Here is a 22,462-nt window from a genome sequence, read left to right as displayed (position 1 = left end):
GCTGAAAAATCTGGTCTGGGCAGGAAAAGAGGGCCTCAAACGTCGGAGTTGTTTATTGAATGAGCTGAAGTGCAGGAGACGGAGCTGTGCTGGTTTCTGCATACGGAGGACAAGCCTACTGGGTTCAGGCTGCTGTGGCTGGGAGTTGTTAGGCTTGCAGTACATGCCAGATAATCAGAGGACATGTGCACCAAGGTTGAAACATCTTGGTTGCTTGTAAATATAGAGGGTATCTGTGCAAGTTTACAGGGAAGTCTTGGAAGCAAGTGTGGGAGTGGTAGGTGGTGTCTCAGAGGTCACTGGAAGGACAGCATTGGAAAACCCGTGTTGATACTGCATCCTCTCACGTCCTTGGACAGCACTTTTTCCCTTACTCTAGGGGATTTGATCTCAACCATGTCTGCAATTGCCAAACACTAACCAAAAGAAGTCTAGCATTTACCTCTGTTTGGCTCTTACTGCAGTCATTAATCAATGAAGACCGCTGTATTGTGAATGCCGTATCTGAATACATGTAGCTTAATCTCTCTCTCCTTATCTCTTCCTCTCTCAGTGCCAGAAATTGTCCTTGCAAAATGAGCCAGCTTCCTGCGAAGAGTCATTGGGCATCCCTGGTGTCAGAGAGCACGAATTCCAGGGGAGAGTCTTTGGACAACTTGTCAATGGACGGTTTTTGGCTGGAAGTAGAGAACATTAAACAGAGCGCTGAAGCCGAGCAAGAGGAATGCAGCCTTGCAGATGTCAAAACACAAGAGGGTAGGTTGCCAAAAACGTCGGGAGTGAGGGGAGGAAGATTAATGTCTTAGAGAGAAAATCTGCTTATGCACCTGAATGATTTAGAAGCATGTTGGAATATTGTTAGAATATTACCAGTCAAATCAGAGATATAGTTTTTTTTGTCATTGGGTGGTGGATGATGCCCTGCAGAATAAGAGTGCTAGCTTGGCCTAGTTTCAGCTTCTGAAACAAAGCTGACCTTAAAGGTCAGTCAGCAGTATGTTCGAGGCTCCAGATTTTTTCAAATAGCAGCCCGCTAAGTGCGGGGGCTCTCGCTCCCCGTGCAGGTGGCTGTATGGTAAACACGCTGTGACAGCTTGCGGTGGTTGGAAGGCTTGTTTGTGTACATGGTTCTGAGACTTCATCGTAGTGGCTTTTATGAGAGCTGCTTCTGTGGAAGACAGATTTTCCCCTCTGATTCACTATTCAAGAAACCGTAACAAACATCCAGAATGACTTGAGTCCATCCACACAAGGTTTTCCTTATATACAACCTCCTTTCCCCGCCGCCCTCTTTTGAAGACTGCTTCATGTGCATGGGGTGTTTCTAATGGGATTTCTGTAGTGCTGATGTTATCCACTACTTTGGAATAACTGGAACCTAGACCAATTGCCTTCTGACACAGGAAGTACAACATCCTGGGCTGTTGGAGGGATGATAAACAGTGATAAGCGCCCAGCGATCCTGTGGATCGGGATCACACATTTCCCAGGTCCATTTTGAAGAACGTGATTTAGTTGGCTGTACATCCTCCTGAATGGTCGGGTTTGCAGCCTGGACAGCCTACAGCTGTAGTGCTGGTCTGACATTGAGGAGGGCCCATGTACGTGATGGGGAAGTGTTTGAGTGAAAGTCCCAGTGTGCTACTGTGCTTGGGAAGGGTAAATGAGTGTCCTGGGTGCATAGAGTGGGCTCTGGAGAGCGGGGTGGGAAGGTCACTAACTGTCTGCCATAGTCAGCAAGACACAGTAAACATTAAGGTCTGCTGTTAGTGTCCCTGCATAAAGGGTGTAAGTTTGTTTTTTCAGAACTGGAAGAGATGCAAAAGTGACTCAGAAAATGAGTGCACCAGGGAGTAGGCTCTGGAAAAGAGGCCATGCCATGAGATGAAAGGCTGTCTGGGATATCCGAAACACTGATATGCTAGAGGCAATTCAATTACTGTGTTTAAGCAGGGACACAAGGAAAAGTGTCTTTTAATGCTGTGTATTAATTTAGCAGTCAAGAGCTGACTGCCTAATTGGCCATTGCAACCAGACAGACTAGAAATAATATCCGAGTAGTGAAGCCTTCTTGGCAGGTTGGGGAAGGAGGTGCGGCACACTCAGCCTCCTGGTGCCTTCTGCAAAGGAGCTTAGTCAAATAAGTGTTGTGCTGGCAGCATAAGTAGCAAAGGGAAACTTCAGATGGTGTGGATGCAGGAAGCTGGACTCGGCTGGTGCCTTTTGGCTTTGCAATTTGTGGCTGGAGCACCACGAGGTAGCAAAGCAGCACAGAGGCTTCAGGTCTCCTTGGAGCCAAAGGCTCTTTGCATAAAGCCTGAGAAGCCGTGCTTGGGCAGCAGCTAACAGCTCTGTCTGGAGACGGCGTGGCTCAACCTGGCAAATAGCCGATAGTCATCATGGTACAGGGACAGCGTGGAGGTTACGTGTAGATAAGGCTTTGCAAAAACACTGACCCGGTTGGGAACGCTGGTCTCCAGCGCAAGCCCTGTGCAAGGGGTGGCGCAATGGGAAGCTGCTTGTGACCTGGCGTTGGTGGGAGGCCAGCGTGTAACTTAGCAGAAGACCTGGGTCAGCAGAAAGGTGCTGATGACACTTGTGGCCTCACTAACAGTTGGAGGGGGTAGAGAGTAGCTTTTTCCTGAAATACAAGCAGCAACGTCCTTTCCTTGCTATCTGCTGTTTATCCATCCCTCTTCAAGGTGTGACTCTCCAGCAGACTGGTACGCACTCGGTGTACTCGGTGTGGTAGTGCCACTAAAATATCTACTAGCGTCCTTATAGCATGCAATCGTGTCTGAGAAGTGTCTGCTAAGAGTGATTCTTCTATACCTTCAGAAACTATATAGGAAGTTGTGCTCAATGTTTAGTCTGAAATTGTAGGATGCTTAGCTGTCCTTTAGCTTTTCTTGAAACTAAATGCTTTATGATGAATGCTATTTTTGACTAGTTTATGTTTCGAGTAAGTTTTTGGAACTGGTGTTCCTTAGTTTTCCAGGTTTCTTCCTAATTGTGCCCCCTGAAATGCTTGTCTGACACTCACAAGGCAAATCTTAGCAGCTTTCCAGGCTTAAACCTGCAGCTCAGCTTCCATGGACCTCTTCTGACCTATTTCTCTCAGTTTTCCCCCTTCTCCCCATAAAAAACCTATTTTTCTGGTTTCCTTTTCCATTACTGGCAAACACAACTGGGCCAAAAATATTAGAGGAATTAAAATCTGGTGCTTTGGCATCAGATGGGGCAGTAGGCTCACACGGATGTCCGATTTAGGGCCTGCTGTTCAGTATTGTGTATTAGATTCGTTTCCTGTTATGACTGGAACTGGGTATTTTCAAAATTTGCAAGCAATACACTTAACTTCCTTTTAGTTTCCAAAGACAAAATAAGCCAGAAGTCTTTTGCACGCTGTGCTGCTGTGAAACCACGGATGTAGGACAAACAGCTGTACAGCAAGGAGTCATGAATGGGACCACGAGTGCGTGAGCAGCTGGAACCAAGCGAGCAGTACCGGGGGATGCTCTTACCTCTTAGCTTCTGTAGAACCAGACGTGGGAAATGACCAAAAGTTAGCACCATGTAGGAAAGGTAGGCAGTTTGCTAAAAGAGTCATTAAAGGAACTTGACTTTAAGTCTAGCTCTATTTATTGTGGTGTGATGCTGAAAAGAGCTCCTTTTCATTACTGCGTCTAAGAACGCAAAGAGCATGCTCTGAAGGCTGAAAAGGGTTTCAGTGGAGTCACAATATGTTTTTGCAAGTTGTATGAACCCAGAAGTTTCTCCAGAAGAACTAAATTATTTAATCTCTCAAGAATTGATGCCACAATAATAAAACCTTGCCTGTGCAGCTGTGGTAACTGAGATGTCAGTTTGCGCAGGGATGGAGGAGTGTCAACGAACGGCTCTGTTTCAGTCAGTTCAGCTGTGATTCCTCCCCCGCACCCCACTCCCAGCATAACCTTTGGTAGAGCTGTGCTGGGGCTGCCTGCAGTGAATGTATGTGGTACGCAGAACTGAAAAGATAAAGGCTTTGTGCTCACTGTATTAAAGTTGAAGCCACCTGCTAAATTGCTTCTTTTATCATCCTTGGATTTCAAGTAGCTTCCTTGCTCAGGGCCCTTTCTCACTTGCACAAAGGGCACATCCCGTAAGGAAAAAATTGTCTTCTATGTTTGAAGTGCAACTTAATATATATTGGAGAATGAAGTGGAACTGAGCTGGTTTGAGTAATGCTGCTGTACTGCCGCCGAGCTTCTCACCCTGCAATGTGGAACTGGAATAGTCTTTAATTTTAGTGATGTTTTGAATAGGTAGAGACATAGAGCGAATGCACAGAGTAAGAGTAACGTTTTTGCTTTTGTTGAATGACTGCATGGATACCAATCCACTTCGAAAGGTAAATAGGGACGGTGCATACAAATAGTTCTGCAAGTGTATTAAAAAAAATACATTTGAATCTACCAGATAAGTGTCCAGATATTTTTTTTTAAAAAAAGTTGTTGATCCATAAGCATCCATATAGATAAGTAAAAATTAAAAGAAATAGCCAAATAATTGGGAAGAGTACAAAAGCCAAATGTGCAGTGTGGTATGTGTGCCTTCCCACAGACCTTTTGTCCATTCTGAAAGGTGTCGGAGGATCAGGTGTGCTGCAGAGGGAGGCAGGGCCATTCGTTCTGAGTTTGCTGTACGCTGTTGCCTGCCAGAGCTCCCCTTTGCACAGGCAGTCCATGTAAAGGCAGATTTAAGCAAGCGCATCTGGCTTTCCTCCCATGTCCTGTGAAAGCGCCCACTGGCATTAGTTCCTGTTGCAATCCTTGTGCTAAATACCATGCAGAGTCACACTTGAGCGCACCTTCTGCCCAGCTTCTGAGGGAGCCTAGGTTCCTGGCAATATCCATGCCTCCAGAGTTTTTCCTTCTCTTTCTCCTCACCTAGGGTGAGGGGAAAGGAGTATGTCAGTGGTTGTAGCTGCCTAAAGTGCTGTCTCTCCTCCGATTTCACACTGATACCTGGCTGGGTATCTGGAAGTAGGGCCAAGATTTTGAGAACAGCCATGGCTTCCTAACAAAGATGTGGCTCCCTTCCAGTGATGTCCCATTGCTGCCCCACAAAGGGGATGGCTCAGACTCCTGTTTTTCTGCCTCTGAAGTATTTCAAGCACTGAAATTACTGTTATCCTTTCTTTTCTTGCTCGCCCTTCTCATCCCTTGCCTCGCAGAGGGAGAAGCTGAAGCCGAGTGGCTCCAGGACGCAGGGCTGTCTGACCTCCTTGGGGACCGTGCCTCGGAAAACGACAACATCGTCCTGCTCTCCACCCTGACCAAGACCCAGGCGGCCGCTGTGCAGCGGCGGTTGGATACCTACTCCCGGTCTCGGAGGAGGAAAAACAAGCATCCTGTGCGTGATGTCCGAGACATTTTTGGAGTGGTCAGCTCTGAGGTATGTTGATTTAGTGGGGTCTTCTGAAAGGCTTTGTTGCGTTGTGGTAGCCGACACGGCTTTCTGAGTCTACAGATACTTTCATTTCCAAATAGATGACTTCCTCTTTTGAGCTGAAATGAAGCTGAGATTGTAGAAGTTCTGCATCCAGGTTGCAGCACTGAGGAGTTGCTATAAAACCTGCAGATCCATAAGTTTCCTAGGGGCTGCTGGAAGGCTTCTGCATAGTGCCTACGGCACCGCAGCCTCATGGAACTCTGGTATTGTTTGGAGCCCTCTTGTGTTTTCTTTATTCCAGTGATATATTAAATCGTTATTAACCAGAGAGAGGACTTCATAGGTACAGCTGGTAACTCTAGCGACAGAATAGCCACTGCCTTTTTTTGTTAGAGAATACATGACCATTAACTTTTCAGCTGCTTTCCTGATGTGCTGCTCCTCTTTTTGCTGTGGCTACAAGGTAGAGTGTACTTATTTTTTCTAGAGGCCATTGGAAAGTATCCCAGTCAGGGCTCCTTGTGGCTTTCGCTTCTCTGTAAGTGTCTAGTCAGAAGGTATTGAGCCTAACCAAGATTTACCTATTTGAGTAGCATGGGACCCTTGCTGTCTACCAGACTGAATACTCCTCTTCCTCAGCCTGAGCATCTTTGAAACATCTTTTACTATAATGAGGTGAATTATACCCAAACAATCCCTTGAATGCCTTAAGGGAATGACACTACCAGTCTGCAACATCACTGGAAACTGTCCGTGGCTGTGTTCTTTGTAACTGCCCAGTGCTGAGGTGCGGATTGCATCCTTGCTGTGAATTGCACTGAGACAGATTCATGGTGATTTGCTTTTGTAGAGCATTGTTTGCATTCCTGCACAAATGGGTGCCAAAATGATGATGTTTCTGAAAGCAATAATACGGCGAGCTTAAGTGCCTCAGGTGAAATTCATGAAGTTTAAAAAACCTGCAGATTAAACAGAAGCCTGTGATATCTCTTAAAATAATTTTACTTTCTACTGTATAAGAATGGAGATTTTTAAGCTCTTAATCTTACATGTCCACTCACTAGGTCACTAATATTTGTATTTGATAATTTGCATTTGATAAGCAACTGAGATAAAATCTGATGTTTTAAAGTGACATTTTTATGTAGCGAAGGCATGTACAAAGATGCTAACGCTGCCTGTTTCAGTTGCCTTGATTTAATTGGACGTGAAACATTTTCCTCATTTCTCACTTTGGGTAAGAACACTGGACTCTTTTCCAATAGATCTGCTGGAATTGTTCATATTTTCTTTGGTTTATTATTTTTTTTAAAGCTTTGCAGTTGCCTCTGAGATCTACAGTTTTAGTGGAAGTCACAGAAGCAAAAAAACATTGTTGTGGGTTTTTTCCCCTCTTTTTGATGAAAGTAAGAGCATGTATTTAAATTAGTTCATTTGGTTGTTTGTTCTTTTTTTTGCTGAGTGGCCATGAGCTCAACCTCTGTATTCCTTGCTTGCCTTTTACAGTGTAAAGAAGGGGTGGTGTTTGCCCTCTTTATTTCATAGGGAGTGACTGATGGTCAGCCTAGGCAAAATGAGAGTGATTCTATGTAAAATGGTAAACTCCTGAGACGTTAGGATATGACACTGGATGTAGACACCAAGCAGAAGTCCTTTACCTTTGAGTAATTCCTGGAGCAATCTCAGAGGGAAGCAGGCTTTTTGGTTACTTTTCCATACTCGTTTGCTGTGTCGCCCCAGTTCCAAGCACAGTTTTAGGGCTCTGAAGGGCATAATCAGGAACCATATGCCAAAACAGGCCTGGTGTGGCTGTAACACGTGTTCAAGGCACGTAGCAAACCATGACAAATCCCTTATTGCACAAAAGGATGTTTGAAACCTCCACTTTTTAAGTGAGGAAACAGAAATGCAGAAAAGTGAAGTCTGTTTTCCTACAGCCCCAGGCTTGGAACCCCGATCCAGTGTCTGTGCCCTTACTGCTCAGTCAGGTTTTGGATGCTTCCCACTGCTGACTGCTCTCTCCGTACTCTGGGAGCAGAATGTTTGAATGGGGTCTACAGAGGTGAAACCTGTGTTCAGCAAATTTGAGCTTAAAGCTAATTCAGTTCAGCCGTGTCTTGAGTGGAAGCAGTGGAAGCAGCTCAGCCTGTAAGAGTGCAGGCAGTGATGTGTCAGAGTAACTTGGATTTTTATTTCCATTAGCCTTTCAAGATAGATTTGCAGTTCACCTCCTGTCCACCTCTGTCATGAGCTACTCTCAGGCATCAAAGCTGTTGGCGTTTCTGTCGGAACCTTGCTGCATATTTCCCCTGTGTTACTGTTCAGTGCGGCCTGTTTACACAGCAGCGGGATCTGAAGGTGCTCTGGCGTTAATCAGTGCATGATGTGTGATTAAGCCGGATGCTAAATGAATTGGTTCTGTTTTCATGGCAAGCTCATCAGTCGTGCACCTACTCTAAAGACAGTCTGTCTGCGTGCAGACAAACTGTTTTGTCCATTTGCAATGATTTTGCACAGGTTCCTTTCAACCCTGAGTCCTCGGTGCACAACTCCATGCCATAAGCATGCTCTTGGAAAGTTGCTAACTTCTGGTATAGAATAAGCTTTCCTGTATTCTAACTACTTCTAGGAAAAGTAAGGTTTCTATTAACAGAATTTCCTGCCCAGTGGCTCCTTATACTTTTAAAGATTCGCTTCTGTCTCTAGACATGAAGATGTAGATTACCACAAAGCCCATGAAGGGAAGCTTTTAGGTGCTGATGTCTACTGAGTGTGTTCTTTCTTCTGAAAGATCTCCTGATCACAGGTATGGGTAGATCCCAAGCAGCTTGGTTGGTCCACTGTTTGTCAGCCCCTCAATGCATGAACTAAAAGGGGAAAATTGGCTGCTGATTGTGTGAGAGGAAGAATTAGCTTAATGATGTGCAAATTTATCACTAATGCTGTCCATGAGATAGTAATCTGTTTTCCACCTGCCTGCCATATCCTCTAATTATGTTTCTTAATTTCAGAGTAGTCTTGTAGCCCTGAGCTTGAGCAGCATTTTCTTAGACTAGCAGACAATGACATGTGTGTTTTGGGATTTTTATTTTTATCCTGCCAAAATCAGGTTGTCTTATAATAACTCCTGTTTTTGTGGGTAAACACATTCTGGTTTATTTTTCAGGATGCAGCAGCCAAGAAAGAGGACTCCAGACCAGATCAGTTGTGGCACAATCTACGGACTTCAAATGTACAAAGAAGTAAGAATGAAGTTTTTAAATGCAGAGTAGATTGGAAGGGGAAGTAGGATCTGAAGTAAGGCTGGAACTGGAAGGGAAATTATACTAATCTGGGCTCTGAAACATTGGCATTGTTTGTGGGTTTTTTTGTTTGGGTTTCTTGGGTGGTTTTTTTTTTTTTAGTACATGGTTATCCACACTTGTGGATTTAGTAAACTTTTCAAGGCTCTAGAGTTGTTAGGAACTGCTTCCTAAACTCATAACTAACTCTTCAAGAAAGCAATCAGAAGATGCAAATAAAATCACTCTAGTGAAAATCATATGGTGAAATCCTGTAAATGCCGTATGCAATTGTGAAAAGTCAGCCAGAGAGACGCCATTTAATTTAAGGCCATGCTCGTGTCTTATCCGGGATCTGGTGATTGTAGCTGTAATGTCCTGGCTTTAAGCTAACCTTACCCTACTGATCAGTCTCAGGACTGTGCTATGACAACACTCTTTTCAAATCTTAATGTAGTGTTTTCTTAAAAAGTGGTGGTCCCCAAATCTATCTCAAACTGTTCTTTTAGCACGCTTGCTTTCTAAGCTTCATCCTCTTTGGCTTTCTGAAATTCAAGACATTTTCTCCTCTGTAGCAGAAACCCAGGATTACTCCTGCACAGTTCGAAACCCTGGAAAAGAGGAGGTGTTCAACATGGATGTTGCCTACTCGGAGCAAGCAGCTGTCCTGCTGAAGGGATCGTCATTCCTGTCTGAATCTAGGAGGCTAAAGGATGGAAACGCCCTAACTGTAAGCACTGAAGGAATTTTTTGTATTAGAATTTATTAGCTCCCTTCTTGTGTAGAGCGGTACATTTGATGATTCAGCTCTATGACCAGCTCTTGGAAGTATCCTCTATGGATAGTGTTGGAACAGGTCTGTATTAGGTAAGTGTTTTTGGACAAGTGATGCAGTTATCCTTGTGATGTTGGGCAAGGATAACCACTGTGTAGTGAAGGGTCAAAAGAAATAGCACTTGTGTGTGAAACTAGCTATTTTGATTTGAATCTGGGTCATTTCCACTGAAAAGAGGAGAATAACTGGACTTTCTTACTTGTAATGCCAACAGTTTTCTTCCTCACAGATGTACTGGACTGCTTCCAAAGTTCAAGTAGATTAGGGTGGGTATCAGGCTGTCTTCAATGTAGATAAACTGGCATCTCTTATACAGTTGAAAAGCAATGCTGAAAAGGGAAAACATTTATTCAGCTGTGAGTTGTGTACAAGTAGTTCGGGGCATTTGTCTGGTGTTGAAAACAAGAGAATGAATAGATGCCTTGTTATGGTAAGGGATGATAAAAATGCAGCAAAACTTGATCCCAGTGGGATTAGAAATGATACTTGCACTGAACCTCTGTGTGTGTGTGTTTTCCCTTAGAAATTTAAGGTCCCCAAGGGCAGACTAGGAGTGACCAGGATTGGAGATCTGTCTGCTCAGGACATGAAGAAGGTCCCCACACTGGCCCTTATTGAACTAACAGCTCTCTGTGATGTTCTAGGCTTTGAGCTAAAGAGAAACAAGGCAGCAAAACTGAAAACAACAGGTCAGTTGTATTTCATCTTGATTTTTGGGGGGGTGTGTGTGCGCGTGCCTTTTTTACATCGATCTTCTCATAGGTTTGTGTTTGAAGTATTAGAACAGAGAGGGGCTTCTGATAAGAACCTTTGCGACAGGTTTTTTTCCTTGGTCAGAATTTCTCCTGGAAGTCAATGGAACATAACTTCAAGTCCTAGCACCACATCTATCTCTGGCTATCAAATGTACTTGTCCTGTTAACTGTTCTTCTCTTTTTCTCCAGTACCTACACTTATAAAATCACCCTCTTAGTCTGCAGTGGTAGATATATCCCTGACATCTGTATTAGTGGAGATACAGGCTTATAACGCGTTGTTTCTGTTGTAGAGAAAAGACTCTTTGGAGTTCCACTCAACACCCTGTTGGAAAATGACCAAAAACTGCTCCCCAACACCAAGGTCCCCCTGTTACTCCAGGCAGTAAGTTCCCTTCTGGTTTTATTTGCACCTCTGATCTCCAAGTCAGGAAGCCTGTGATAAGGAAGGGATGACTTCTCATCCTCTGTGCCTAAGAGCTTTTTTTTTTTTCCCCTTTTGATAGCTGCTGTCCTGCTTGGAGAAGAGAGGACTTGAAACAGAGGGCATTTTGAGAGTTTCTGGGTCCCAGACCAGAATCAAGGTATGAGCTTTTTAGTAGTGTTTGAAAGTATCAGAGGTGATCAGGGAGCGTGTTGCTGAAGCAAATATCTGAATAACCTGAATTGTCTCATCTTCCTTCCCAGTACAACTAGAAATGTCCATTGCTGGGAAATCTGGGAGCATCTGCTGTGAGGGCCTCTGTGCTCTTTTGACTTGTTGTGTGGTCCTCCTAGTGGTCAGCTACAGAATTTCCCTTTCATTTGCTTATTAAAGCGTGTAATAAATTCCTTCTCTTTTTTTATAGAGTCTGGAACAGAAGCTTGAAAGGGAATTCTATACTGGCCTTTTCCGCTGGGATGAAGTCCACCAGAATGATGTATCTGGGCTACTGAAAAGATTCATAAGAGAGCTGCCAGCCCCGCTGCTGACCGCAGAGTACCTCCCTGCTTTTGCTGCTGTACAAAGTGAGTCCCTGATTTGGCTGTTTAGCATCAATTTGCTGGTTTGTGCTTTTCTTGCAAAGCTCTGCTGGTCCTGGGCTCTCCTGTCAGGTGTGTTGGGAACCTGTGGATTTGATGGCAATACAGAGCACGATATGAACTACAGCCAAAGTCAGTGTGCTGGGTGCCATGTGTACTATTATATGTCAGCCCGAGAGTCATAGTCACTGGTGCTTGGTTGCGTATATCTTTGTGTAGGAACACTGTCCCGGGGTCTCATGTTGTGTCATTTGAGGCTGCAAGGTTGCTACCGTGAATTAGGACAACCTGATAAATAACGACATGCAGGCTGAGCTGCAGCAACTGGCCACGGTCCTCAGTCTTGTCTGCCAGTAATGCAGTGTTCTGCAAGTCCCTGATCTTGAGGTTTGTGCCTCAATAGATGGATTGAATGTGTTAAGCTAACTGTTTAAGTGCACAACTATTTTGTACAAGAAATGGGGAATAATCGGGTCTTTTGATGCCCTTCAAGGGCATCGGACTTGCTGGCAGACTGTGCACTCTGAAACAAATCAGCCAGTCTTCTAAAACATAGGTAGCTCACTTCATTAAGGGCTGTATGAGCTTGATTTACCTCTGTAAAACAATGTCTCAAATCCTAGATGACAAACACTACAATAAGTAATTGCCTTACTCCTTGGGGGATTCTCATGCTCAAAAAGAACAGTGTCAGGAGCCTGAATTCTTTGTCCTGTTGTCGCTCTCCCTCTCTAGATATTCCAGACCTGAAGCAAAGATTGCAAGCTCTAAACCTCCTCATCCTGATTCTGCCAGAACCCAACAGAAACACTTTAAAGGTAACTATCTGTTCTGGATTTAACTGGAAAAACATGATCATTCCAGGTTTTTATTCAAGGAACTCTATCCGCTTTTGTAAATAACATACAGCATGCTATTTGGCTTTACTTCACTGACTTCAGAAAGGAAACCCGTCATGGGGAGAGCAGGCAAACCTCAAGGCTGTGCAGTGAACATAAGCTGTAAGCACAGTCTGCCCCAGAGCAGTAGGAATCCATGTGGTCTTGGGGCATCCTGTTTAGAAACATGCTCTTCCCCTTCAGTGTGTTAAAGCACTTCACTATAGAGTGAAAGATATATAGGTCTTTAATTGTCTGTGGGCAGGCTAACACACACGGAGAGAAAGTCAGTCTTTTGGTACATGGTTTATGGTATTGGCACCATCTGTGAAGGACAGCTTCAATTCTAAAAAAATATTAAAAAAAAGCTACTACGCTTATGTCGTGGTTTAGCGGCAGCTCAGCCCCACACAGCCGCTCGCTCCCTGCCCCACCGGTAGATGGGGGAGAGAATCAGAAGGGTAACGCTCGTGGGTTGGGATAAGAACAATTTAATAATTAAAATTAAAAGAAACAACAGTACAAATGCAGTGTAAAGGAGAACAACGAGAGGCGCAAAGCCCCGGGGGAGGGGGGAAGGGAGGGGAGAGGGGGAACGAACCGCCGGAACGAACCGCGCGCGCCGCAGCCGCCCGCCGACCCGACGCCGCGCCGCCTCCGCGCTGCCACCTGCCCCCCCCAACATACTGGTCATGGTGTCACGTGGTATGGAATGAACCTGCCATTGGCCAGCCGGGGTCAGCCGCCCCCACCGTGGCCCCGCCCCTCCCAGCCCCCCTCCCCCGCCACGCGGCAGAGCGCGGGAAGCTGGAAAGGCAGCCGCCCCCCACAGTGAGGAGAATTAACCCCTTCTCAGCCAAAACCAGCACAGCTTACAACTTCCTGCCCTTTTCTGGTCAGAAGGCATTTCAAATCCTTTCACCTACTACTCTTTGAAAGAATAAAGGCTGATGGGATCAGCTTTGCAGGCGGTGCGCAACCCCTGCCTTTCTGTGCTTTAGAAAAACCATGCTCATTGTTGCTGCTGCTTTTGTTTTAGTTTTTTCTTTTTTTTCTTCGGAGTAGTTCAACTTCCAGGTAATAAAGGCAAGGCTGACTTAGACGATATGTTGTGTGTCATGGCTTTGGAGGCGTGAGGCAGAAGAGATTATGCAAAAGGGTTTATTTTTCCACACCTGGGAATAGCTTCGAAGGGGATACTTGAGGAAGGGGTGGGGGTGTCATCTTTGGATTCTGTAACTTTTATGGCTGGGCTCTGTAAATTGGCATCTGCCAAGGAGTACGAGCTCATCTCCTTCCCACACAGACTGTCTCTGCTGATTCATGAATGCCGGACAAACTATCTCTCTGCTTGGTATGGTTATTTGTTGCTATCCTAGTATTAGAAATCGGTCACTGAACTTCCTGACTGGAGAAATGGGATTTGCTCATGGATATCAAGAAAAAAAAATGCAAATTAAATTATTTCTTCAGCAACTGCCACAGTAGTTTCTTGAGGACTATTAGTAATGAATGTCTTAAGTCTCTTGCCCTCTCTTTAGGCTCTACTTGAATTTCTCAGCAAAGTGGTTGCCAGGGAGAACAACAACAAAATGAACCTCTGGAACGTTTCCACAGTCATGGCCCCAAACCTCTTCATGCACAAGGGGCTGCCGAACAAGATCCCAGAAGGGAAGGAGAAACAGCTGGCGGAGGGGGCGGCTGACGTTGTGCGGATGATGATCCATTACCAGGATTTGCTCTGGACAGTAGGTTGCGCCCGTGTCTTGTGGTATGGTATAGCGGTGTCTCGGTCTGCCTAGAATTGGAACAGGGGAAGGGGTAGTCTGGAAGTTTCAGGGGAGTTAAATGTCTGCAGGCAAAACCTCTGGCTGAGTTCCAAGACTATTTGTTTTCAAGGTATATGGATATTTTGTCTACTTAAGGAGCTTCATAAAGTGACATTTAGGTTCTTAAAACAGTGTCCTTATCTCTGCTTGATTTAATTCTTCTTCCCTTCCCAGGTCTCCTCTTTTCTGGTAGCTCAGGTGAGAAAGCTGAACGAGAGCAATAGCAAAAGGTACCAGTTTTGTGACAAGCGAATTAAAAATTTGTTGCGGAAGATTCATGCTGATAAAGACAAGGTGGAAAAGAACCAGGCAGAGGTGAGTTAGGGCTTGGAAAAGCTGGGCCCTTTCATAATAGTGTCAAATATTTTTACATTGTAAGTGGTCTCATGAGAACTTGGAAATCTGTGAGGAGTGATGCTCTTCACAGAGCAAGAGGGAGAAAAATATGCAGAATGATAAGAAACAGCTTCCCAGACCCTTTTGGCCAGGCTGTGGCAAACGCTGATCCCAACAGCAAGGGTACTGAATAAATTTCAGGCTACAAAACACTCGGTTAAGATACTGCATTGTTGCATGAGGGGGAAGAGACCAGAAGCAGAAATGCTGGTCTCTATCTCGCGTGAAGAGCAGAATTCACATGACTGTAGATGCCCCATGTGTTTAGACAGATATTACTGCCATGATAAAGGCAGAATTATTTTCATGAACTTAAAGCAAAAATTTAGGTTCTTACAGTAGTATAAAAGTACATTTTTGTATCTTGTTTTTGTTTTGCTCCATAATGCTGCTGATCTGTATGGGAGGGTTGAGGACAAGGTTCTTGCCTCTTAAAATGAGAGAATTAACTTTCCTGATAAAGGAAATGGCTCTGTTCCTCCTTGTGTTGGTGCAGACTGAGATTTTTTTTAAACAGGTGTTATTTTCAGATCTATTTGTGTGTTAAAGTTGGGAAAAGATCCTTGGAGTCATTCTGCCTTTTTTTGGTTGCCACTGTTAGTTGAATTAGTGTAGGTCTATAGCTAAGTTATACCATGCAGTGCTGGATTTTGTGTTGCATAGCAGTGGTGGTGCAACTGGGATGCTCTAAGGACATGAGCTGGATGGAGTCTGCAGGTAGAAAAAATAAGTTGAAAGGTTAAATCTGCAGAACTGAATAAGAGTGTATGTTCTCACAAGCCAGTAAATCCCCTGCCTTTCTATACGAGTTGGGATACTGAGCCTGACTAAAGTTTAGCTTGTTAAAAGCTGCATGTCACTGTTGAAGATGCTCTTATTTCAGAGACGGCAACTACTATTTAGGCACTCAAACAGATGACCCAATGCTTAGAACAGTGCTAATACCTCTTCCTAATGGCTTCGGTGTTCAGCGCTGTTTTTGCAAAAGATTTGGGATTGCAAAATTAATCTGCTGCAGATCAGACCCCGTTAGAATTGTTCAATGTGCTCCACAAAAGTTCTGGGAAGTTACTTCCTGAAAGAGCTGATGAAAACAATCTTGAGAAAAACAGCACTTGAACTCTGCTCTGTGGTGTGTCAGTGCTTCATTTTTTTGAAACTACCTTTCTGAAAGTCAGTAGTCTGCACTTCAACTCTCTAAACTACTTTTCCAGGAGTTTGAATTAATTCCAGAGAAGTCTATCAGACTTGGGCAGAACAGCTTGTCAAAATCTATTCTGACAAATCCTATTTTCTTCAAAGCTTACGTTGCTTCTAGTGCTGGTGCTGTATTTGAACAGCAGAGAGCACCAGTGCACGCTGATGGAGAGCGGTGCTTTTCTCCCCAGCCACAACACCGAAGCACAGATGAATTTTTTTATAATGCTCACCTTGATGCTTCTGTAGCTTCTACTCTGTGGTATGTGTGGAATATGAAACAAACCTCAATTCTCTGAACAGCTGGCCAGATAGGTTTATTTCTTCCCACTCTCTGATCTATTTTGAAACTTGTTTTAGCTGATGACAAAGTCTTTCTTTAAGCACTTTCTTCTTTTTGACTCCCTTGTTCAGCCTTCCAAGATTGTGAAAGTCCATGCTTCGCTTCTCATGAAGGATTCGCTAGAGGTGCATTTGAACAATGCAACCACAGTTGCTGATGTCTTGAGGCAGTTTCAAAAGAACCTGTGCCAGAATGGCTGGAATATTATTAACACTGTCAACCTCCTCAAGTGGTAAATGGCCTTTTTTTCTGCTTTAAAAAAAAAAAAAAGAAAGAAAAAAAAAGTATCAGGTGGTCTAGCTGCTGTTTTGTATTGGGGCAGAGCTGATGCAGTGGCACAGTGAGCTGTTTGGAGACTGTTCTTTGCTCCTCTATTCTGAGTTTTGGAAATAGCATGCAAAGATGGGGCAAGGAAATGTTAGTTGAACTGATTTATTCCATCACTGTGCTCAGGAGGTCAGGCAGTCCCCTCTGCTTTGCTGCATGGCACGTGAGCCAGCCTTGCTGGAGGGAGGGGAAAGTGGAATAACATTGACCCTGCAAAGCAAACCCTCTCTGCACCTGTGCAAATTACTTGCCTGGAGTAGTATTTCTCTGTCGCATATGTTAATGTAGGGGCTTCCTAAAGTAAGCTCTGCAGTTCCCTCCTATGGTCCAGTGGTGAATTGCTGAAATAACCCCAAAAAATGAACAAAAGAATTCTGCCCCCCTCCCCGCCTCTGTTGCCATGCCTGCAGACCATATTTAGTAGGTGAAGTGTTAGTGCATCTCCTGACCGAGTCCCTGGGCTGGAGATGTCTGGACAAGGAGGGTGGATGGGAAGGTGGCTGAATACGGGTCTGCTGGGAACTAGTATCTCACTAAAAAGCTGCTACAGCTGTTGCTTCCTGCAGATGATCTCCTCTTGAACAGGCCATCAGTTTGAGAGGAATGCTGCCAATGAACTTGGGTATTTATGCTTGTTGTCCTCCTATTGAAAAGGTAGTATTTGCATATAGCGTGCTTCTTGCTGCCAGTGAGGAATATCTGCCTTGTTTTCCTTTTTCCAATTTTGGGTGTCCTTTTCAACAGCTGCGCTGTTCAGGAGGATCAGCAAGGTCTCTGTACTGTGGCCTGTAGCTTTCTCGATCGTTGCTGGCCTCTGAACCATAAGCAATCTTTGGGAAGAAACATTACTAAACTACATAACTTGCCTTTTGTAGAGCTTTGTTACCTTCAGTGTGTTTTTCTTTCTGCAGTAACAACTCAATGGAATGCACAAACTTGTTCCTGTATGAAGTGGGAGGCAACATTGGTAAGTCAGGGTGGTAACTGTAAATAAGGAACTCCGATATCTGGGGTTTTGTGCTTAACTTACCTTAGAAGGGAGTTAAAAAAAGGATGAGATTTGGAGTGGGCTCCAAAAGTTAAAAGACAAATGAGCAAGTGTGGGTTAACCTCACACACAGCAAAGAGCGCCCATCAAAGCTTACATGTCTTCCAGCCATCGCCGCAAAACCTTTACAGTACAAGTATGTGGGAAGGTTGAAGCCCGGACTTCCAAAAATGCTTAACACTAATGGATCTTATTCAGAAACTGCCTGTCAAGAAAGGTGGAAACTCAAGAGACAGACGTGCACAACTTTGTCCATCTTAAAAACAAACAAACGTCCCATTCTGTTAAACATACCATGTTAGACTCCCTCTTCCCTCAGTGACAAAGGTTGCTGTTTGGAATTAAGTGTAGAACTTAGGTGAAGGTAGTTCATGGCTTTAAGTAAAGGGCAACTTCATCCTATGCCACTATAGGCTTTTAATTGTAGGCTTCTTATCTGGGCTTTGATTAAGTGTGGTATGCTGGCATAGGGCTCCTCTACTAATGACCGTAGAGTCATTAAGGTTGGAAAAGACCTCTAAGATCATCAAGTCCAACTGTAAATCCAACACCACCATCCCTACTAAACCATGTCCCTAAGTGCCACATCTACATGTTTTGTGAACACCTCCCCCATGATGGCCAGCTCCAGGTGTGAGTTCTGGCTGCTTGCATCAACTTTCTGACAGCAGAACCTGTACTGACTGAGGTGGAAGTTTCTCAAACCACATAGTTAAACAAGTTGCTGATGTTCATTAGTCGCCTATTTCCACTCATCGATAGGGTAATGTCATCAGATGGAGCGGAGACTTAAGTAATACAATCGCAGGAGTAGACTGGGGGTGTCCGAAAATGGAAGGGAATTCTTGTGCCCCGTTATAACTGCTTCTGGAGACTGTTGGTTACTGAGCGCTTTGGCTGCCTCTTAGTGTTTCTTTTAGTAGCATCTGTAGAAGAAAAGCTCTGTCACTGGAAACAATTCATTCTCTGGATTTGATTACTAACATATTTCTTGATGGTTTTTGAGTGCTAAAGTTACTGGGTATTAAAGTTCGAATGCCTTTCCACAAAGGTCAAAGCTTGGGCTTAATATAGTTTTAAGAAATATGCATTCATTTAACATAAATAACTAGAACTTTTCCAGATTTGTGGAAAGACTTCTGAATGGTTGTGATATTGAATTTAATGTGAACAAATACTGGGGGGGGGGGGGGCAGGGGAACCCCAAAACCTAGCAACTATTGGACTAAGGATAGAATAAATCCTTTTTTTTTCCTGAATCTCTTGTTTTGGTAGGTGAACATTGCCTGGACCCAGACACTTACCTGTTAGACTTGTACCACGTCAATCCCCATGCTGAGTGGATAATTAAGCAAAACCCATCTTATCCTCGGATGTTCTAAGGCAAGCATGAGCAAACCGAAGCATTTGGTGGAGGTTTTTGGAAGGCATGGAAAAAGCTATAGAGACGTTCCTGGTATAGTCACAGACTGGACAATGCTTGTGTCTTTGAAGGAAAACCAGCTTTATTTACTACTTCCATGACAGCTGGCTGTGAGAATACATGATCCTATATGCTAAAAGGGGTGTTGATAACAAGCAGCACTTATCGTTATGTAGCAGAATTTGCAGGGGGTGTGATTATTCTTAAACAAAATAGCCCTCCCAAAACAAGCCCTGCAAACAAAGCTACAGTGATTGTGCAGCAAAGATGGAAAGTAAGAATAGAAACGTCTTCCTGAAGATGGTAGAAGACTTCTGTTTCTTCTGGATTTGCTCTTTCTTTTGGTCACATCCGCATTTTGGAGGAGAGACAGTCAAATGCTGCAGCGGTACTAATGACACCCCTTTGGTAAGGTCCACTATTGGCTGTTGCACATCACCAAAAGGATTTGTGATCCTGGGTTTCACGAATAAGATGCTGTTAATTTTTTTTGGAGAATGAAAAAGGATGCTTCCTAAAAGGCCAGATGTGACGTGAAACCAATATTCTGTATTTAATGACTACAATTAAATACATATATGCCACACAAGAAAATAACTTTCCTTGGAAAAAAACTATGGGATGGACAGCAGCCTTTCAAACATACGGTTTGATAGGAGAGGTGCCTGTCCCATACAGCTCTGCTGGTAATGCAAAAACAAATGTACAGGTTGCCACTGATGATGGTAAAACATGCATTTATTTTGCCGGATGACCTATATATCAACAGATAGATAACCAAGGAAATATTCTGAGGTTAATTTGAGGTCAGTAATCTGACCTGGCCACATGAACTGAACTTCTTTTTGGAAGACTCCGTGTGAACGTATCTGTTTAAAAAAACCCAACCAAACAAACCAAAAAACCCCCAAGATGTGCAGTGGCTGAAATAAGAGGTCCGTGCCTGTATCTGGTCGCGTGGTGGGTACTGAATTGCGCCTTCGCTGCTCTGACTGCGTGTTTTCATCGCACGCAGCACAGTGTGATCACTGTCGTCTGGAGAGACAAGGGTGGAGCAGAATGCCTGCACCTCGCATCGCTGCATAATCATCATATGACCTCGGCTCAAATTAGGCTGCGCTCGTGGAAGGGGAGTGCAGAAGTATTGTTTTCCTTTGTGGTGATGCTGAAATACCTCATGTGAGGGAACCTGCTATGCAGTTACAGAGGATGGAACATGCGCTGTCTCTGAAAATCCTGACATCTTTTTTTATATACTGTTTTTAAACACTGTTGGATATTTATTCACGTGGCAGAAGCAGGGCTGCCCTGCCAAGAGTATACTCGAAGTATTTCATTTGCCAAGTCTTAGCTGCACTACAGTGACAATCTCCAGTATTATTTCTTTTTTTTTTTTAACTGAATTTGTTTCTATTGCAGTCTGAACTTTCCCTCCTCTGTTCCCTCCTCCACCTCCCAGGCTGATGTGCCACTATCCCTACTTATTATCCCAAAGTCCTAGTTCCTGTGGTAAGGGCACTTCATTCTGTGGTTTGTCTGTCTGCGTGGTTAAATTACCTTGGTGGTTGAGATCCTTGAGGAATAGGCGAGCAATAGTCCATATTCTTTCTAACCTGTTAAGAATACTGTATGAGTGGTCTGATGTCTTGAAATGATACATATATTAGAGAGTCTGTCTACTTTTTTTTGCTTGAGATTATGCAGATGCACTGACTGGCGGGATCATCTTCATAGCTGTCTTTTTAAGAACCCATAATAGAAACTTGCAGAAAAACAACCTCCCAACCCTAACCCAGAACCCCAATGTCAAGACTTCTTGAGGTGCCTCTGTTCTATAGGACTTAAACTGTGCCTAAAAAGGGCCTGATTCTTATCCCTGAGGATGGGTGCTCTGTGTCTCTTAAAAGATCAAGCTGCTTTAAAATCGGGCATTAAAAATCGAAGGTACCTATTCACTCATAACTTCTGGAAATCTTTGTTGCAGTGATGGAGCTTAGCAAGTGCCAGAGATCTGATGCTGTAAGAAATACCGAACTCACAAAGGTGTCGGTGGGACAGAAGAACCTGCTCAGGGTTCTGCTCGGTTCCTGCTCAGAGATGCTTTGTGACCTAAATTGCATCCCTGCAAGTCACATAATGCTGCATTTTTCCCACCCCTCATACACTGGATGTTCTGTTAACACTGGCATCCATACACATGAGGGGGAAATGCTACATCACTGCTTCTGTAAACAACAAACAAGTGGGGTTTTTTGAACACCAAATAATGTGAATCAGTGCTGTGAAAAACCAGGTTGGTGGGAGATTCTCATGAGACAAATATCAGTTCTCAAATATGAAACAAAATGTAAAAAAAAAAAAAAATCTCTTTCCAGATGGTGGATATGCTTTTTTATTTTTCTTTCCTATCTTTGTACCAAAAAGTAAGTATGAATTTTTCAGTCGCTGATGTGCACCCTACTTCTGAATGCTGGCTTTTAATAACTTTTTTTACAAATTTTTAATTCTGTATTTAAAATTCATTTATTCAATGAAGCAATAAAATTACAGTAAAATCTCTTGGCTCCAGTTTCATTAGTGGCTGCAAATAAGTTAGCACAGTAAATGGCACCACATCTGTGCATGCCAGCAGGATTTGCCTCGTACCTGAAGAGAAATGTACCTGGAGTCTGGGTAAGCTTGGCAAGAGTTTCATGTTACAGCTTCAGGAGAAGTCCCTCTTCAGGTGATCCTGTGGGGTAGCTGCAAAAGAGTGATCCAGGAGGAGGAAGAGGAGGTCAGTGTTGGGTGCAGAAAGCCCAGACAAAGGTTGACGGGGCTGAAGTCAGTTTGTGAGCACCAAGAATTAGTCAGCTCTGAAGGAAGAAGAGCTGTTAAAGATTTAAGCTTGAGGAAGGATGCCCATGTCCCATGAGAAGTAGGAGTCCCCTTCCCACCCCCTGAGTCTCTTCTCAGTTGAGCATGTACGTGCTGGCAGGACTCGCCAACTTCGCCAAGAACAATAGGAATCCAGTCTTAATCTCTGGTTAAATTACGACCGATATTTTAGTGTTCAATAGTCAGTGATTAAATGTGGCATAAATCCACAGTTATTTGTTTAAAAACAGTAACAGCAGCAGCCTGCCCAGTAATACTGATAGAAAAGCAGGACTTGCTATCCTACCCAGAAATGAAGGGAAAGGGAGGAGGATCCAAGTGCCTTTAGAAAGCTTTCAGAGCAATTATCTGAGGAAAACACCAGCTTATCAAACTCATTTCACCCATTCATCTTCAGTAGTATCAAAGTGCTAATGTCTCCCATCCCCAAGGGCATTTTTTGATTGATCATTACACAGCTATCTCCCCTGCTCAGAACAAAAGCCCAGTATTTATTCCGTATGCAAGTTGAAGTCGGGTGTGTTGCGATAACAGGACATGGCATAAAAGAATCTTGCAAATGCTGGTTAAACATATTTGTGGATGAAGTGGAACTGAAATACCACATATTAAAAAAATAAATAATTTGCTTAAGGATTTAAAAAAAAAAAAATCTTTGCAGAAATACAGGGTCTTCACAGGAACAAATGAAGCTTCAACCCTTGGAGGGAAACGCTGTAGGAAAACAACTAAAAACACTTTCTCAAGCAAAGTAAGTAAACGATGGCAAACACTGTTGTAAACAAAATACAGTTGCATTTAATTAAATCTGTTT

The 22,462-nt window shown here is 43.8% G+C and overlaps 1 protein-coding gene across 4 annotated transcripts in view; it reads left to right on the top strand.

The window, feature by feature from the left end:
• ARHGAP40 (Rho GTPase activating protein 40) overlaps positions 1-21,333 on the top strand; it is a 39,829-nt gene extending 18,496 nt beyond the window's left edge. For 3 of the 4 annotated variants that reach the window (XM_075108635.1, XM_075108634.1, XM_075108632.1), the window contains exons 2-15: positions 554-756; positions 5,219-5,439; positions 8,603-8,678; positions 9,293-9,447; positions 10,076-10,241; positions 10,601-10,692; positions 10,814-10,891; positions 11,156-11,315; positions 12,066-12,148; positions 13,750-13,956; positions 14,212-14,352; positions 16,045-16,205; positions 17,212-17,267; positions 18,624-21,333. In XM_075108635.1, coding sequence (XP_074964736.1) covers positions 576-756; positions 5,219-5,439; positions 8,603-8,678; positions 9,293-9,447; positions 10,076-10,241; positions 10,601-10,692; positions 10,814-10,891; positions 11,156-11,315; positions 12,066-12,148; positions 13,750-13,956; positions 14,212-14,352; positions 16,045-16,205; positions 17,212-17,267; positions 18,624-18,730 — 1,884 coding nt within the window. In that variant the 5' untranslated portion in view covers positions 554-575 and the 3' untranslated portion in view covers positions 18,731-21,333. The remainder of the gene's footprint in view (positions 1-553; positions 757-5,218; positions 5,440-8,602; positions 8,679-9,292; positions 9,448-10,075; positions 10,242-10,600; positions 10,693-10,813; positions 10,892-11,155; positions 11,316-12,065; positions 12,149-13,749; positions 13,957-14,211; positions 14,353-16,044; positions 16,206-17,211; positions 17,268-18,623) is intronic. The other variant, XM_075108633.1, reaches the window with a different exon arrangement.
• The last annotated feature ends 1,129 nt before the right edge of the window (positions 21,334-22,462 follow it).

The sequence above is a fragment of the Phalacrocorax aristotelis genome, chromosome 13 (assembly GCF_949628215.1).
Source record: "Phalacrocorax aristotelis chromosome 13, bGulAri2.1, whole genome shotgun sequence".
Taxonomy (NCBI): domain Eukaryota; kingdom Metazoa; phylum Chordata; class Aves; order Suliformes; family Phalacrocoracidae; genus Phalacrocorax; species Phalacrocorax aristotelis.
The sequence above is the reverse complement of the archived record's forward strand: the minus strand, read 5'-3'. Positions and strand labels throughout refer to the sequence as shown.